Raw genomic sequence first — 17,342 nt, forward strand, 5'->3', positions numbered from 1 at the left:
GGCCGGGCCGGCGCCCGGGGCTACCCCGGCGCCCCGCCCGCCGCCGCCTGACTTCTCCGGCGCCCGAGGTCGCGCGCGCTCAGGCGGGGGCGGCTGGGGATCTCCAAGCGCCGGCGCTCCCTCCTCCCGCCCGCCCCGCGCCCGCCCGCTCGGCGGCGGCGGAGGAGGCGGAGACGGCTGGCAGGCGGCGGCCAGGCGAGCGCGGCGGCCGGACCGGGGCCATGGCGCCCGCGCAGCGCCCGCTGCTGCCGTTGCTGCTGCTGCTGCTGCCGCTGCCGCCGCCGCCGCCCTTCGCGCGCGCCGAGGACGCCGCCCGCGCCAACTCGGACCGCTACGCCGTCTACTGGAACCGCAGCAACCCCAGGTGAGCGTGGCCGCGGGCGGGGATCGGGCGCCGGGAGACTCCGGACGCCCCCATCCCAGCCTGGTCTCCCGCCCCGGGCTCGGGGCGACCCTGCGCGCTGCCCCCGGAGTGGGGGCGCCCGCTTCCCACGGGCGCCCCCAGGGAGTTCCGGCCCCCAGAGTTTGGGGGACTCGCGCTCCGTGTGCATCTACCCCCAGGGCGCCCCGCCGCCTGCAGATTTGGGCGCCCTGCATGCCCCGGCGCGCCGCCGGCCCTGGAGTTTGGGGATCCCCTCTGGCACCCTCAGATGCAGTGCGGCCCTGAGTTCCCTCCCCGGACTTGGGGCACCGCATCTTCTGGCCTCTCCAGGGACCCCCGCTGGCTTTAGAGTTGGTGGGGATTCCCGGGAACCTTGTCACTGAGCCGCGCCCGGAGGTGGGGGACCGTGGCCCCTCGGGGGAGGGGTCCAGGAGTGCGTTCTGCCGGCGGGTCCCCAGATGAACTTGGGGAAGTTAGAATGTCCCTCCCTAGGGCCCGGCGTCCACATTCGCTGCAGGGGGGCCCTGGCTCCTGCTTTGCAGGGACAGAGAGACTGAGGCACCAAGGGGGCTGGGGGTCTGTCCCGGGAGTCCTGACCAGGTGGCGTCCTCTCCTGTCCTGGCGCTGGTGGGGAAACTGAGGCACAGAGGGGCTGAGCGGCTGGCTCAAGGTCACGGCCAGGGGAGCAGAGCTGGGGCAGGGACCCAGGTGGCCTTGTGCCCAGCCTGCCACGCCCGCCTGCCTGCAGTCCTCCTCGGTGTCAGGCACTGAGTGCCATCTGGGGGGCAGCAGAAGCCCTTGTTTGTCGAGTGAGAAAAGTTTGCTGGTGACTGACCACATCCTGGACAGCTGCAGACGCCTCGGGCCACCCAGGGTCTGGGAGGCTGGAGCGGGCCGGGGATCCGTGGGAGATGGGGCTTCGGGGTCCTGCTGCTCCCGGTCAGCCCCACAGTCGGGGTCACGGTCGCATCGAGGCCAGCCGGGCTGCACTTGGGGGCAGAGCCGCTGGCCTCCCCGCCCCATGACCCTCTGCTACCAGTCACCTTCTCTTGGTTTTCAAGCGCCAGCCGCACCGCCTTCCACAGCCCGCCGTCCCCTCAGTGTCCCCCACCTTTCTCCATCCTCCGCTGGAAAGTTGCATAAAGGGCCATATTTGAGGCAGGCCTGGGACCAGGGCAGTCAGCGTCCTGGGTGGGGGCAGGGAGCGCGCCCAGACACCCCCGTCCGTTGCCTGGCTGTGGGGTTGGGCCCCGGGGCCGAGGGCAGAGACCCTGGGCCTAGGAGGGTTGGCCGGGCCATCATGGAGCTGGTCCCCCACGCGGCCCGCCCCACTGGTCACATGTGGGTTTGATTAAGGCTCTTCCTTGCGGCCGAGCAGGGAGCCCAGCGGGCAGCACTTCCCCGGCCCAAGTTTTTGGTTTCAGCTCCGGAATCTCCGTCCCGGCATGGCCTGTCCTTTGTTCTAGCAAACGCCAGACACGCGAGGAGCCTCGAACGGGGACAGAAAGGGGTTGTTGGGGCTGCCTGCTGCCCCACCTGCCACTGGGCCGCAGGCAGGATCTCGGCCGGGAAGGAGGTAGCCCCTGGGGCCGGGCTCTGGCCGGCCACTCGGCCGCCTCCTGTTGCTGACCTGATAGCCCCGCTCCGACCAGCCGTCCGAGGGGACGGCCTTGCTGTCCAGAGCAGACCCTGGCTGTCAGGGCCTTCCTCTCCTACCTCTCCTCCCCCTTCTCTGCCTGGGGCATCCTTGGTGGGAGATGACCTCCCCGACCTCTTGCGATGGGGTCTGGGGCCCTGGGGAGCCACTTGCCCAAGAAGCCCGGTTGGGTCCAGAATTGGGGCTCCATCCATCGCTGAGGTTCAGGGGCTCTTCCAAAGGTGGCCTTGGAGGCCCGGGGGCCCCTCAGGAGGTTTCGTGTCCCGGGGTGTCTGGACTGGAATCTGCGTCCAGTGACAGGGTATGTGTCAGTCACAGGAGGAGGGGTGCTGTCCGGCCTTGGGGTCCGAGGGCACCCAGAATGGAGATTTCCTGAGGGCGCCCAGTCCCGGGGGCAGCTGCCAGGGTCGGGGGGTGCGGGGAGAGGTGTGGAGTCACTGAGCGGGCCCCACGCAGGAGGCAGTCCCACGGGCAGAGACGGGCCTGTGCGGGGAGAGACAAGGATAGGGTCGAAACAGAGAGACTGGTGGTGGCGGCAGGCGGAGGTGACGGGGAACGCAGGGACGGGGGCCGTGCCGGAGACAGGGGTGCACACAAAAGGCACCGTGGGGACGGGGACGGAGCCAGGGCTGGGCGGGCTCGGGTGGTGGGCGATCAGGCAGCCAGCAGAGGAGTGGGGGTGGGAGGGGATGAGTGCGCTCAGGTGGGGGACCGCCAGGCCCAGGTGGCGCCGCAGTGAGGCCGGCCACCCTCGCCCGGCCGGGCCTGGTACCCGCGCCGAGGTAATGCGTATGTGGCTATGTCTCCCCAGTTGCGTTCTCCTGCTGTGCCGTGTATTTCCCGCACACGTGAGGCTGGCGGACGTTGCCAGGGAGCCCTGCACCCACCTCCGCCGCAGCCAAAGGGTGGAGCCCAGTCCAGCCACCTGGCCCCGGCACCCCGACCAGCCGGCTGTCCAGCCGTCTCTCCGGCCGGCCCCTGCCTGGGCCGGGCACTCCCGCGCTGGCTGCCGGGTGTCTCTGGACCTGTCTGCGGCCCGGGTGGGACTGGGCCGGGGGTCCTGGCTGGCTGCTCACGGGCCGAGCGTGGGGCTGCGGGTGCATCGGTGTACGTGGGGGACCCGGGGGCACCCAGGAGTCTCTTTGGGCTGCAGGGTGTGTCTGCATGTGTCACTGCGTGTAGCTGCGTGTTCTTGCCCATGATTTTCGGGGGTCCTGGGGCCCTGGGAGGTGCAGAACTGTGTGTGTGGAGCACATGCGTCACCCTGCCACACAGACGCTCGTGTGCCTACGTGTGCACAGCGACCCTGGCCCTGGACGTTTGCACGCGCCCACGTGAGTGTGCCTGGAGTACACACGTGTGCGGGGTACATGCATGTTTGCAGCAGTGTGTCTGGGTGTGGAATGTACGTGGTGTCTGAGGTGCGTGTGTATATCCGTGTGTGCAGATTGGCACCTGGGGAGCAGGTGCATCTGTATGTGGGATGCATGCATGTCTTTAGAGTGTCTGCGTGTGCGGCCCGGCTCTGGCTGTCCCGGGGGCTCCGGTGAGAGGGCAGACACTCCACACCAGTGGGGACACAGCTTGCCCTCCCTGCCCACCCGGCCACTCCTCCTCCGCCCCTTCCTCCAGCCCGGTGGGTTCCTGCTGGGGGGACGCGGCCAGGTCCCATGGGCACCGTGCCGTCCTTGGTGCAGAGGGGCCATCGAGGTTCAGAGCTGGCACCGGCAGGACACCCGCCGTCCCCGGGGCCCCCACCTGGTTGGGGGCCTGTAGCCCGGGTGGACCCAGCGGTGCGGACCCGGGTGGAGGCTCTGATTGCCCTCGGGTGTGGACAGCAGCCACGTTCCCCTCTCAAACGACCGGGTGGGAAGATGGCGACTGGGGCAGCATCTTCCCCGTGGCGGGGAATGTCAGGCACCCTGTCCTTGCCAGCCTCGCCCAGGCCTCCGGGGAACCGGCTTTGAAGAGGGAGATGCCATATTTTGCCGCATGAGGCTTTTTTGTTTCCTTTGGAAGAGGCTCGACCAGCCGGCTTGCGGGGTGGGGTGGGGGGTGGCTTGGAGAGTGAGAATCCATGGGTCTGGGGGGCCGCGGGGGGCCGGGGCTCGGACTCGGGGATCCGGGAAGCCCGGCTGTGCCCTCGGGTGGGCAGCTTGGCTGCTCGGAGCCCCCGCGCCTCCTCCAGGAAGTGGGCCGGTGGGTTGTGGATGGCAGCTCTGCGGATGGCAGCAGGGCACGGTGTGGACGGGCGAGGCATGGGTGTGACCCCAGGGAATCAGAGGCCCCCGAGGGGGAGAGGAAACCGACGCAGCCCCTGTGGGCAAGTGGGGGAGCCTCGGGGACCAGGCCCTCACATCTGCAGCAGTCGCGACGTTAGGGGGGAACCGCAGTGCGGGGCTGGGGGTTGGTTCTGAGATGCCCCCACCCTGTGGGGGGCCTGGGCGCTGAAGCTGGGGTCCACAGGCTCCCTGTCCCCAGCCCTGGTCCCTCCCTGCAGTGGGCCTCTCCCCTCCCCAGGCTGCTCAGTTTGCAGAAGAAGGACCCGAGGCTGGGGACCAGCTCAGGACGCAGGGCGGTGCGGGGGGGCCCTCCAGCCTGCCTGGGAGCTGGGCCGGGGAAGGGGCGGCCGTCTCTGACCTCGGGACCCCCCAGCAGACGTCCCGTGAGGTTCACGGGTCCCTCGAGGTCATGGGTTCAAAGGTGGCTTTCCTCGGGACGGCAGGTGCGTGAACGGGGCTCTGGAAGACAGGCCTCTTGCAGGGCCGCCGGCTGGTTCTGCGGCTCCCAAGCTGGGCCCGATGGGGGGTCCCGCCTCACAGCAGCTTTACTCCGGGACACCCCCCCTTTCCCCTTTCTTCCTCCTCAGGGCCTGGCACTCGGCCAGCCTTGCCCCCCCCAAGGTGCTGCTTTGGGGAAATTGTCTCTTTGGAAGATGGGTCCAGAGGGGGCTTGGCTGCGTCCCCCACCTGGTGGGCCATGCGGGGAAGGGGCAGAGCCGCCTTTGTGGCTGCCCCGTGGCAGACGCGCAGCTGAAGGCTGGGAGCACAGAAGCCAGAGTCCGAGCTCTGCTCCGGCCGGCCCTGGGGGGGGGGTGCCTGTCCCCACACCCCCTCCCACGCAGGGACCCTGGCTTCGAGGGGCTCGTTCCACCGCCTGGGCCACGTTGCCCCTTGCCCGCCCCAACCCAGCCATGCACCCCCTAATCTGCCCACCCTGTGGGTCGGGCTCCCCCTTAGGCCTCCGTTTCATGGACCCAGAGAAAGTGACTCATCTGTGGTCATGAGGAAGTCGGGTCCAGTGGGGTGACCCCCTCCAAGAGGCAGCCACGTCTGGGGCTGGCCGAGGAGCATCAGGGACACCGTGCACACCGGGGGGCAGAGGAGGGTGGGGTGACCGAGGCAGGTGTGCCCCGTGGACCGTGCACCTGGGCCTCCTTCTGCCTCAGACCAAGGCCTGAGGGGTGGGGTGGCCCTGAGGCCCTCACCCTACTTTTCCTGCCCACCCAGCCCCATTTGTTTACCTCTTGCTTCAGCTCTGGGGCCCGTGCCTCAGTTTACCCATCCACACACAAGGCCATAATCGTCCTTTCTCAGCTGATCCTGCACCACCTTGGGGCCCTAATTTTCCGGGAGGTCCTCCCCACGTCCCGCCAGCAGGAGGAAGGAGGCCAGGCCTTGGATGGGGGACACGTCTTTTGGCCCCTAGAAAAGCTGGGGGAGGACACTGAGGCCTCAGGGGTCTTGCTGGGGGTGGCAGGCGGGGATGGGCGAGCTCGGCCCACGCTGGGCCTTGGGGCTGTTTGCTGGGATCTTTGTTGGCAGGTCTGAGCGCCTTTAGTAGGAGCTGTGCATGGATTCAGACCAGGGAGATAGAGGCAGAGCCATAGGGAGTGAGGGGGACACAGACTCCCCTGCCCGCCTTGCCTGTGCCTCAGTTTCCAGTCTGGGAAGGTGGCACAGCACCCCACCCCCATTTTGGGTGAGACTCCTGATTAGTGGCTTTTGCTATTAGCATCTAATGACTTGACAGTCGCCGATTGGAGCTGATTAGCTGCGGGCTGGGTGTTGCTGGGGAAGGGGTGGTGGGTGGGTGGGTGGCGGGTAAGGGTCACCTGGGCTTTGGGGGGGCTGCCTGCAGGGTGGACGTTGGCAGGGGGCCGGCAGGGTGAGCAGCTGGGGGTGAAGGTGTGGCGGGGCGGGGGCGGGGAGCCCTCTGTCTGGGAACCATCCCAAGTCAGTCATTAGCCCCTTAGTGAGAATTTCTATCTCTATCTGCCGCTCGCTCGAGTGGAGCATTTGCATATCAGGCTTCGGTGCTAAGGGAGGAAATGAAGGCTTTGTCATGCTCTCACCAGGCTCCGTCTGGGGTGGGGGCCCACTCTCCTGCATAAGCGTCACCCTGAGCAGGGGCGAGGCGCCAGTTTGGAACGGGAATGCCAACGCAGTAAGGCCGCCACTATTTTAGAGCAGGAAAGGGAGAAGAATGGTCCATTTAGGCGGCCAGAGCTCAGGCGTGTGTGTGGCTGTAGGCGTCTCCTGGGGACCCGCCTGTCTGGGGTCCTCACGCCCCCACCTGGGGGTAGCTTTCTGCTCCCCATGACTCTAGCACCTCAAAGACCTCGAGTCTTTGGCCTTTGTTTGATTAGCAAACATATATCGAGCACCACGGTATACAGGGCCTGTGCGGGCTACAGGGAAAAGGGCGGAGAAGGAGGCCAACCCCCAGGATCCAAGGAAGGCAGACAATGGGCTGCTTAAAGGTATAAATATGATGATGTCCAAACGAGATGAGTTGGGAAAAGTAGGGGAAAATGTGCCAGGCAGAGGGAACAGCATGTGCAAAGGCCCTGGGGTGGGGGCTTCCCTGGTGGCGCAGTGGTTAGGAATCCGCCTGCCAATGCAGGGGAGCCGGGTTCGAGCCCTGGTCCGGGAAGATCCCACATGCTGTGGAGCAGCTAAGCCCGTGCTCCGCAACTACTGAGCCTGCACTCTAGAGCCTGCGAGCCATAACTACTGAGCCCAGGCACCACAACTACTGAAGCCCGCGCGCCTAGAGCCCGTGCTCTGCGACTGCAACAAGAGAAGCCCACGCATGGCAACAAAGAGTAGCCCCCGCCCGCCACAACTAGAGAAAGCCCGCGCACAGCAACGGAGACCCAACGCAGCCGGAAAGAAAAGGCCCTGGGGTGGGACCAGGGGCAGCCCGGAGGCTGGTGTGCCTGGAAGGGAGTGAGCTGGGGGAGCCAGAGGGCGATGAGGTTGGGGATGGATGGGAACCACACGGGGCCTCGTGGGCCTGGGAGAGCTGTGGATTTTGTTGTGTGTGGGGGGAGCCAATGGAGGGCTTTGAGACAGTGGGTCACGGGGTCTGATGTACACTCAGAAAAGTGAGCCCTGGATTTTGGGAGGCCAGGAGTCTGGCCGCCCTAGTGGGGCCCAGGCGTCCAGCCTCTGAGGCAGCAAAGCAGCTTCAGTCTCTGATGTTCTTCAGAAAGTGAGCTGGGGGGACCTGATGGTGCAGGTGTCACGGGGGGAGGGAGGCAAGCCTGATGGGACAGGCAGGAGGAAAGCGGAGCCCACCTTCTGGAGTCCGTTCTCTCCAGAAAGACCATGCGTGGAGTCACGTTCTCTTTCGGGTTGAGTATACACCCCTCGGCATCGTGCCAGGGACAAGAGGGAACGCTGAGGGCCGGAGGCCAGGACCAGGACTCCCCCCACGGCCCGTGGTTCCGCGTCACAGCCTCCCCTGCAGGGCCCACCTGGGTGAGGCTGGGTCCCTGGGCGGCTGCCGGGCCACAGCTGCCATCGATCGGCTGATCAATGGGGCTTTCAGTGGGGCCGGCAAGGGGCGAAAATGACTTTTCAAAAAGCCTGGAGCAGCTTCTGCATCGATTGCGCCCAAGGGGCCGGAGGACGCGGCCGGTCAATGAGACGCCCGTGCCTGGCCAGCCATGGAGCTGCCTGAGGGACGGGCAGGGTCCCAGCCCGACCCAGGGCCGCCCCGCATGCATGTATGTAGTGCCTGCTGTGTACAGAGCTGGAGTTCTCCCATCAGCCTCGAGGACCATCCCCACGGCACAGAGTTGGAATCTGAGGCTTTGAGAAGAGGAGCTGAGACCCAGCTGGGTTCCAACCTATGACTGAACCACATTTGAGGTTCCTCGGCCCCCAACTGACCCCCAAGGCCAGACACATTTATTCTGCAAACGCCTTCTCACCTCTGCGAGAGGGGGTGGCCTCCCCGTCCCTGGACGAGCCCAGTGGAGCAGGGAAGGGGCTGGAGGTGAATCCACTCCCCCTGCTCCCCATACTGAAATTCTGCGGCCCTTGGCCTCAGCCACAGACGTGAATCATCATGCTGGGTCCCTGCTGACGGCGGGGGAGGCTCAGGCACCGTGAGCTGGTCCCCTGTCTCCGTCATTCCAGTTCTGAGTTCCCAGGACCCCTCGCCCCCACCTGGCACAGTCTCACGGGTGGCGGGGGGCCAGCCGATGCCATCTGATAATCCAGCCGCCCCCTCAAGTGCCAGCTGTGGGAATTAGCGCACCCGGCATGGGGGCTGCCTGGCTCCCTCCCATGGGCCAGGGCGGCTGGCACGGCGGGCACGGAGGCAGCGGCGTGGCTGGGATCCTAGCAGCCCTCCCTGCCTCCGACCCACACTGGGCCTCAGTTTACTGGCCGATACAGGGAGTAGAGGAGGCTGGGGGAGCCCGCCCCCCAACCCTCTGATGCTCAGGCCTTTTATGTGCTAATAAGCCCCTCTCGGGAGGCCCCCTTGTCCCCCCTCGATCCAGGCCACGTTTACATGACAGGGGCCTGGGGCACCGCGTCCAGGAGGTCTAGGGGCTCCTGGCGCTGTAGCCCGAGGCGGTGATGGAAGGGGAGCTGCTGGTCCCTCGCTCAGCTGACCTCCATCCTTGACAGATGAGCCTGGGTCAGGGGCCTCCCCCCAGAGAAAGGGGTGCAGGTTGCATGACAGTGTGGGGAGACCTCCAGAGCAAAGCCTGGGAGGCAGGGCTTGGGGGTGGAGGTGTCAGGGGTGGGGAAGCTGGTGGGGTGACCAGGAAGTTGGAGGCTCTGGAGGAAGAAGGAAGGATGTCACACAGGATGGAAGGGGTGGAGCTGGGGGTCTTGAACCCAGGGCACCCCTGAGTTGGACTGAGCGAGGGAGGGCCTGAGCATCCTTTATGCCACACCCTGCCCCCTCTGGGGAAACTGAGGCTAGAGGAGGGGCAGAGCTTGCCCCAGAGAGGCTGGGAACACTTGGCCTATGTCCCACACTGCCCTCGGCCTTCTTTTTGTTTTGTTTTGTTTGTTTTTTCGGTACGTGGGACTCTCACTGTTGTGGCCTCTCCTGTTGCGGGGCACAGGCTCCGGACGCGCAGGCTCTCACGGGCCCAGGCGCTCTGCAGCATGTGGGATCTTCCTGGACCGGGGCACGAACCTGTGTCTCCTGCATCGGCAGGCGGACTCTCAACCACTGCGCCACCAGGGAAGCCCCTTTTTTTTTTAAAAAAATATCTTTATTGGAGTATAATTGCTTTACAATGGTGTGTTAGTTTCTGCTTTATAACAAAGTGAATCAGCTATACGTATACATATATCCCCATATCCCCTCCCTCTTTTGTCTCCCTCCCACCCTCCCTATCCCACCCCTCTAGGTGGTCACAAAGCACCGAGCTGATCTCCCTGTGCTATGCAGCTGCTTCCCACTAGCTATCTGTTTTACATTTGGTAGTGTATATAAGTCCATGCCACTCTCTCACTTCGTCCCAGGTTACCCTTCCCCCTCCCTGTGTCCTCAAGTCCATTCTCTACGTCTGCGTTTTTATTCCTGTCCTGGCCCTAGGTTATTCAGAACCATTTTATTTTTTTAGATTCCATATATATGTGTTAGCATACGGTATTTATTTTTCTCTTTCTGACTTATTTCACTCTGTATGACAGACTCCCGGTCCATCCACCTCACTACAAATAACTCAATTTCATTGTTTTTTATGGCAGAGTAATATTGAAACCTTTCAAGTAACGAACTATAGAAATGATTCCTGAAAGTATAGTCTTGCCCTCGGCCTTCTTGGCAGGCACATCTGCAAAGGAAAGCTGAGGAGGCTGCATCTGGGGATGGCGTGGGGGGCTGCCTGGAGGAGGGGGCATCGAAGTCAAGTAGTAAGGTTTTTGGAGAGGGGCTTCCTGGTGGGGGGGCGGACATCTTGTGCCAGGCCTGTTGCGGCTGAGGGGCCCAGATGTGGATTCTGCAGGGGGTGGAGAGACTGGGGGGGCTCCGAGTCACGTGGCGCCTGCTCGTTTGCATGTGGTTACCCAGAATGCCTGGCGGCAGCCCCTCTTCCCCAGCACCCACCTCGTGGGCTCAGCGCTAGTCCCAGTCTCAAGGAGCCTGCTGTGGCCTTGGTGGGGCAGGGTTGTGCCAGGCAGGGGGCCGTGGGCTCAGACCCTGGCACCTGTCTGTGGGTAGGGTGCCCGCCCATCGGTCCCCTAACCCCTCCCCCTTCCCCATCTCTGACCTACCCCTTTCTACCTGCACTGACCCGTCCCCACCCGCCTTCGTGCTTCCTGTCCCCTACCCCGTCCCCTCCCACGCGCTGACCGCTGACCCCTCTCCATTTACCCCATCCCTGACCCTCCCCTTCTCCCTTGCACTGATCCATCATCCGCATCTCGGGCCCCGCCCCTACCCCCGCGCTGACCGCCGGCCCCGCCCCCAGGTTCCACGCGGGCGCGGCGGACGACGGCGGCGGCTACACGGTGGAGGTGAGCATCAACGACTACCTGGACATCTACTGCCCGCACTACGGGGCGCCACTGCCGCCGGCCGAGCGCATGGAGCACTACGTGCTGTACATGGTCAACGGCGAGGGCCACGCCTCCTGCGACCACCGGCAGCGCGGCTTCAAGCGCTGGGAGTGTAACCGGCCCGCGGCGCCCGGGGGGCCGCTCAAGTTCTCGGAGAAGTTCCAGCTCTTCACGCCCTTCTCGCTGGGCTTCGAGTTCCGCCCGGGCCATGAGTACTACTACATCTGTGAGTGGGGGCGGGGCAGGGGCGCGGGGGGTGGGGGGCCCTCCTCCGCGCTGGCCTGTCTCCGGGCGGACGCTCCGGTGGTCTCGCCCTCCTCCCCGCAAGCCCCCCTGTGATCTTGGCCCCTGGATAAGCCTCTGGGCCTCTGGACTGGGACCATGTGGTCAGCCTCTCCCATACTGAGACCAGGGGTGCCGTCCCCCCATTGCAGGAGGTGGGAAACTGAGGCCTGTGGAATCTTGAGGGAGGGGGTGAGGGCGACCAACCCTGGACATGGCAGGGGTCTCCCGGGCCCACCCCTCCATCTCCCAGCGGCCCACCCGCGCCCAGATTCCCCGAGGAGCTTTTCACTGTCGGCTGGTGGCAGCCTTGGGACACTGCGCATGCGTGCCTCGCTGTGAGCCTTGCGGGGGGGCCGGCTAGGCTGCCCCCACCTGTCCTGGGCATCAGGGGTTCCCAAGGGGCCCCTTTTTCCTTCCCATCAAGTGCCAAGGGCAGGGTCTGGGGAGGCGGCAGAGTCGGGGCTGGGTTCAAGTTCCCGTTCAGTGGGGCCTTGGCAGACCATAGTCTGAGAACCTAAACCAGGAACACTGGGGTCCAGGCATCGCCCCTGCCGAGAGGGGGTATCAGGGAGCCCACCTTGGCATCGGACTCATGCCTCTCCCGAGGCAGTGAGACTTCAACGGATTGTGGGGTCCCATTTCTCAGCGTCCTGGGGGCTGATGGGGAGCAGGTGGGAAGGGGGGTCTGCCCCCGGGGCTTTGGAGAGGAACCCAGCGCCTCACCACCCCGGTTCCTGCTGAGTCAAATTAAACTCTACAAGGCTCCCATTTCCTCCTTTCTCTGCTGTATTTGGATTTTTTCTTTTTAATTCAGGGAAGAAGGGGGTGGGGGAGGGGAAGAAGGTGCTTAAATTAAGTCTCCGTAATATAAGAAAAATTACATTTTTCTTTCCGAGACGGGAGTTTCATAAAGATAATTATTGTAATTATTCGTCCTATCTCTGTGATGAATGTTACTTTTATTACGTGCTTTTTATCTTCATCTCCCAGCACGAGGGGCTTCTGGGGGGCGGGCAGAGGTGATGGCCGCAGAGAGGACCGGCTGAGAGCACAGGCGGGGGCAGACCCAGCCGCAGCCGTGTGGGTGCCCGTGCCTGTTCACGTGTGTGAGCCCCGCCACCCGCAGGGCCTCAGGCCTCCCTCCCTGCCCCTGTCCTGGTCCCTGAGCTCCTCCCTCCTGACTCATGGCTGATGCTCTGGTACCTCCCCCGCCCGCCTAGTGGGCCAAGAAGCTGGGAGCCCTATGGTGGAATTTTAGGTGTGAGGACCCAATGCACTTCGGCCTGCACATGACTCGGCGGTGTGGGTTGCTCTCCAGGTGAGGCCGGAAGCTGCCTCCTTCCCAGGGGTAACTGGGTTTCCGGCGTCACCCAGATGGAAAGAATGATTTCCAAAGCACCTTCCATGGGCCAGATGAGGTCCACATAGGGGATGACTTGCCGACAGGCACCCTGAGAGCAGGGATTTGATCCCTGGTCAGTCATTTGGTTACACTGATTTTTTTTTTTTTTTTCTGTTTTGATTTTTGTTTTGTTTTGTTTTTGGCCATGCTGCACGGCATGCGGGATCTTAGTTCCCCGACCAAGGATGGAAACCGTGCCCCTGGCAGTGAAAGCTCAGAGTCCTAACCACTGGACCGCCAGGGAATTCCCTTTTTTTGCTGATTGGAAACACACCTATTTTTATTCGTCACCTTTGAACTTTGCCCTATGATGCCCTGGGGTGAGATGGAGCCCTGGGGTGACATTGACACCTCACCTGACCCCTGTCTCTGGCGTTAGGATTCAGCAAAGTGAGAGGTAGGGGAAGAGTGCAAGAGGACTTCTGGGAAATCATGGGCATTGTGTCTGGGGCTTTGATGTATGATGAGGAGTTTTATGGGTGGATTCCCCAACCTGGGGTCAGGGTTGGGTTACGGGCGTAGGGAAGGGCATACAGCCCCAAGAGGTCTCAGGCACCAAGAGCCTCCTGCCCTACTAACCCCCAACCCCTCTCTTCCAGCTGCCACACCCCCCAATGCCGTGGACCGACCCTGCCTGCGGCTGAAGGTTTACGTGCGACCGACCAGTAAGTTCTTGGTGGGGGTTCATGTAGGGTCCTTAACTCACAGAACCCAGTGAGTCATCAGTGGAGTTAGGAGGCGGTCATGGCATAGCCTGGGGAGTCCCACAACCTCAGCGATGGCTGGGACAGGCCCTGCCTGAGCCTCTGTTTTTCCATCGCAAATGGGGCCATTTCAGACCTTCAGGAATGAGGGTTGAAGTCCATGGCTGGGCTTCACTGAGGCCGAAGCCCCCTTCACCCAGTGAGCGGGTATCACGGAAGTTCTCTGAGATGGACCAACGGGTTCGTGTTCTGAGCTCCTGAAACATAGGGAAGGGGGGTCCTGCAGCCTTGCCACTTCACCTGGAGCCTTCTGTTTGCCATGCTCTGCATTGGAGGCACAGCCTCCGCCGAGGTGGACAGAGATCTCTGTGCCCTCGGAGGTGCAGTGAAATGGAGATTTTTTTTTTTTTTGGCCTCTCAGTGCATGTGGGGTCTTAGCTCCCTGACCAAGGGTGGAACCCCTGCCCCCTGCATTGGGAGTGTGGAGTCTTAACCACTGGACCGCCAGGGAAGTCCCGTCATGGAGATGTTTAACAATGTCAGGTCGTGGTGAGGTCTAGGAAGCAGGGTGGGGGGTGGGAGGCCTGTCACTGACCCCCCTGTCTCCCTGTCCCCCCAGATGAGACCCTGTATGAGGCCCCCGAGCCCATCTTCACCAGCAATAACTCATGCAGCGGCCTGCGCAGCTGCCAGCTCTTCCTCAGCACCGTCCCCGTGCTGTGGACCCTCCTGGGCTCCTAGTGCCCGATGGGACGTTGGCCCCGCCCTGATGGCCCGCCTCCGAGACCAAATAGAGACGCCGCTTCTCCCACGACTGGTGCTGCTTCGCCGGGCAGGGGGCCGTCCACCCGCCCCAGGGCTGGAGGGGGGTGAGGGCAGCCGAGGTCCCCCCACCCCGTGCCAGAGGGGCCGGGTGTCTGCTCAGCTGGCCATGCTGTCTTGCCCGGGGGACCTGCTGAACCCTGGGATCTCTTGGTGGCGTTGGTTTCTGTTTTTGCTTTTTAAGTGCATTTTTCATGGTTGCATCAGAAAGACTTGAGTTTTTAATTTAATTTATTCCTTGCTGTCACCTGTGACTTTGGGAAGGAAACAGAATAGACAGACGGGGCAGGGGTCCCTGGCCCCCTTGAGGGGAGGGGGATTGGGGCACCCCTGGCCTGGTCACTCCATTTATTGGGTCCTGGGTGGAGGCAACCATGGAATGGAACCCCAGGTGCCATGGGACAGGCTGGCGTGAGGCAGAAGGGGTGGGTGGTGAGTCCCCCCAATTCTGGTCCGGGGCCCTCAGACCCCTGTCCTGCCAGCTCTACCCTCCTCCCTCCTGGTGATTGTCTCCTAGAGCAGAAAACCACGGGGTTTCACCAGCAGCCACCATGGAGCCCCGGCACCCTCAAAATCATAGCATTACAACGTCTTAGAGATGACGTAGGCCCCACCTGTCCCCCCAGCCTCACACAGTCGCCCCCGAGATCGAGAAGACGTTATATTTCTGTAAATAGAGCCAGCAAGTATATACTGTGATTTATTTTTACTGTATTCCTGAGGATGGACTGGAATGTTTCTTTTTCTCTCACCCCTTCATGGGGGGGGGCTTTTATTTTAATGGGGGGGTTGGGGTAGACTTTTTAGCGTAGAAGCCGCACTTCAAAATAAGCTCCTTTGTCTGTGAGACCCCCTTCCCTCTACCGTATGACTAATAATGTTTGTAAGAAAAGGGAAAACAGGACAAAACAAAACGGGGGGGGAGGGGAACATCACCACCAAAAAAGAGAAACCCCCTCCCCAAAACACTCTAATGAAGTAAACAGCGCATTTATACAGATTTCATATTTCTACCCGCCTTTCCTGATCTGTGTTTTATATATATTATATATAAATATATATGGCGTGTGGCCGCCGGGAGATGGCTCGGGCACGCCAGTGGGGGACTTTTGTAGGGGTCGTGGGCGTGCGGCATTGCCACGCCTGGAGCTGGCGACGGGCCCCGCCCCCCCATCACAATCAACTTTGGATTCTGTATTTTTTTATAATAAAATAAGCGTAAGCATCCAGGCCGCGTGTCTGTGTTGGGGCCGCAGGTCGGGTCTGGAATCTGCTGGGGAGGGGTGTCTTTAAGGAATGTCTGGAGACCCCGGGGCCGGTTGTGATCCTTTGGTTTTGTGTATCGTTGGGGTGCCTGGCCCCGAACTGAGCATCTTATGGGGTGCTGTGCCCTTCATACCACCCCTAGGAGAGGGGAACAAGCCCCTCTCCCCTGGGGCAGCTGGGAGGATGGAGGGAAGAGACGGGGGCTGGCTTCTGAATACACAGCAGGGGCTTGTTAAGTGTCTGTCACCCCATGCACCTGAGCAGGTGGGAATCCCTGGACCCCAGGGCCAGTCAAGACCTCCTGTACCCTTGTCCTCACTTGGGGGCGGTCCTTGGGTTCTATGACAGGTCTTTTAGGATCCAACCAAGTTCGGTGCCATCTTGGTCGCCAAGCTCTGTGGAGGGGTGACTCAGTTTCTCCAACTGCTCCAGGCAAGGGTGGGGGTTTGTCATCTCGAATTCCCTCCTGGCTTTCCAGAAGACATGTGTCAGAGTCTTCTGGGCTCCCAGGGGCCTTCACCTCAGCCTGGCCCCGGAGAGGCACAGAAGAGGGCGGAGAGACTGGGGCCGTGGGGCTGCTCCTTGCCTCAGTGCCACCCGCAGGGACTGCGGTGTCCTGGGCACAATTAGCTGAGAGGGAAGGCTCTCAGCTAATTAATTCGGTCGTGCTGGGTCCAGCGACGGGGGCTGCCTCTTAATGAGGCCAGGAAGCGGCACAAAGACCCCTGTGTGCGCCCCGCCTGCCCTGCCCAGCAGCAGTGGGACGGAGGGTGGCCACTGCCGAGCACCACGGAGGGAGAGCCGAGGGATCCCCCCACTCTGTGGAGAGGACCCCGAGGCTCAGAGAGGGAGGAGGCCCCCCTATGTCCACCCCCCTGAGACCCCTCGCTCGAACACCCCAACTTGACCACGGGGACAGAGGAAACTGGAAGGCGAGGATTAAATGCAGGGGTCGTGGGGTAGAATCGTAGCAGCTAACTTTGATTTTGTTATTTAAAAAAATGTTATTGAGATATAGTTCACATACCACACGATCCATCCGTTTAAAGTACGATTCCACAATTTTTATCCATTCACAGGGTGTGCAACCATACCACTATCTAATTCCAGAACATTCCATCACCCCAAAAAGAAGCCCCATCCCCCTCCCCACTGCCTGACAACTAGGAACCCACTCTCTGTACCTCTGTACCTCTGGATCTGCCTGTTCTGGACGTCTAGGAACCCACTCTCTGTACCTCTGTCTAGGAACCCACTCTCTGTACCTCTGTACCTCTGGATCTGCCTGTTCTGGACGTTTCCCGTCAGTGGAATCACACACTGCGTGTCCTTCTGTGTCTGGCTTCTCTCACTGAGCGTCGTGTTCTCAGGGTCCGCCCACGTTGTAGGAGCGTCAGGGCTTCTGTCCTTTTCATGGCTGTTCCCGTGTGTGGAGGGATGACTTTCTGCCCATTCACTCTTTTATGGACATTTGGGTTTTTTCCTTTTAGCTATTCTGAGGACTTTTGAGACAAAATTTTAACACAAAAAGGTGACCTTGGATGGGTAAGTATAAAAATAGCTCTATTCCCACCGCGGGGCCTTTGCACATGCTGTTCCCCCCTATCTGGTGTGCCCTTTCTGCAGACCACTGCTTGACTCTCTCCCCCAGCCCTTTCATAAGGGGTACATGTCCTCTCTAGACCTCCCTGGCCAAGTGGCCCTCACCCCATCCCCCTGCTGTCAAATCTCTGATTCTTCTTCTTTTTTTTCACAATAATGTGTATTTATTTACCAGGCATTATTTACATCTAATTTACCACATGTATCTTTTTTTATTAGATCTTTATTGGAGTATAACTGCTTCACGATACTATGTTAGTTTCTGTTGTACAACAAAGCGAATCAGCCATGTGCATGCATATGTCCCCATATCCCTTCCCTCTTGCGTCTCCCTCCCACCCTCCCTATCCCACCCCTCTAGGCGGTCACAAAGCACAGAGCTGATCTCCCCGTGCTGTGCGGCTGC

General features: G+C 61.9%; 1 protein-coding gene across 1 annotated transcript; it reads left to right on the plus strand.

Moving 5' to 3' along the window:
- Positions 1-221: 221 nt before the first annotated feature.
- EFNA2 (ephrin A2) lies at positions 222-14,036 on the plus strand (the record flags this gene model as incomplete). Its single annotated transcript, XM_082835369.1, has 4 exons — positions 222-364; positions 10,768-11,081; positions 13,142-13,207; positions 13,866-14,036. The coding sequence occupies 4 exons, from the start codon at positions 222-224 to the stop codon at positions 13,985-13,987; spliced, it is 645 nt and encodes a 214-aa protein (XP_082691495.1). The 3' UTR covers positions 13,988-14,036.
- Between the last annotated feature and the right edge of the window lie 3,306 nt (positions 14,037-17,342).

The sequence above is a fragment of the Leucopleurus acutus genome (assembly GCF_964270905.1).
Source record: "Leucopleurus acutus genome assembly, chromosome: 3".
NCBI lineage: Eukaryota > Metazoa > Chordata > Mammalia > Artiodactyla > Delphinidae > Leucopleurus > Leucopleurus acutus.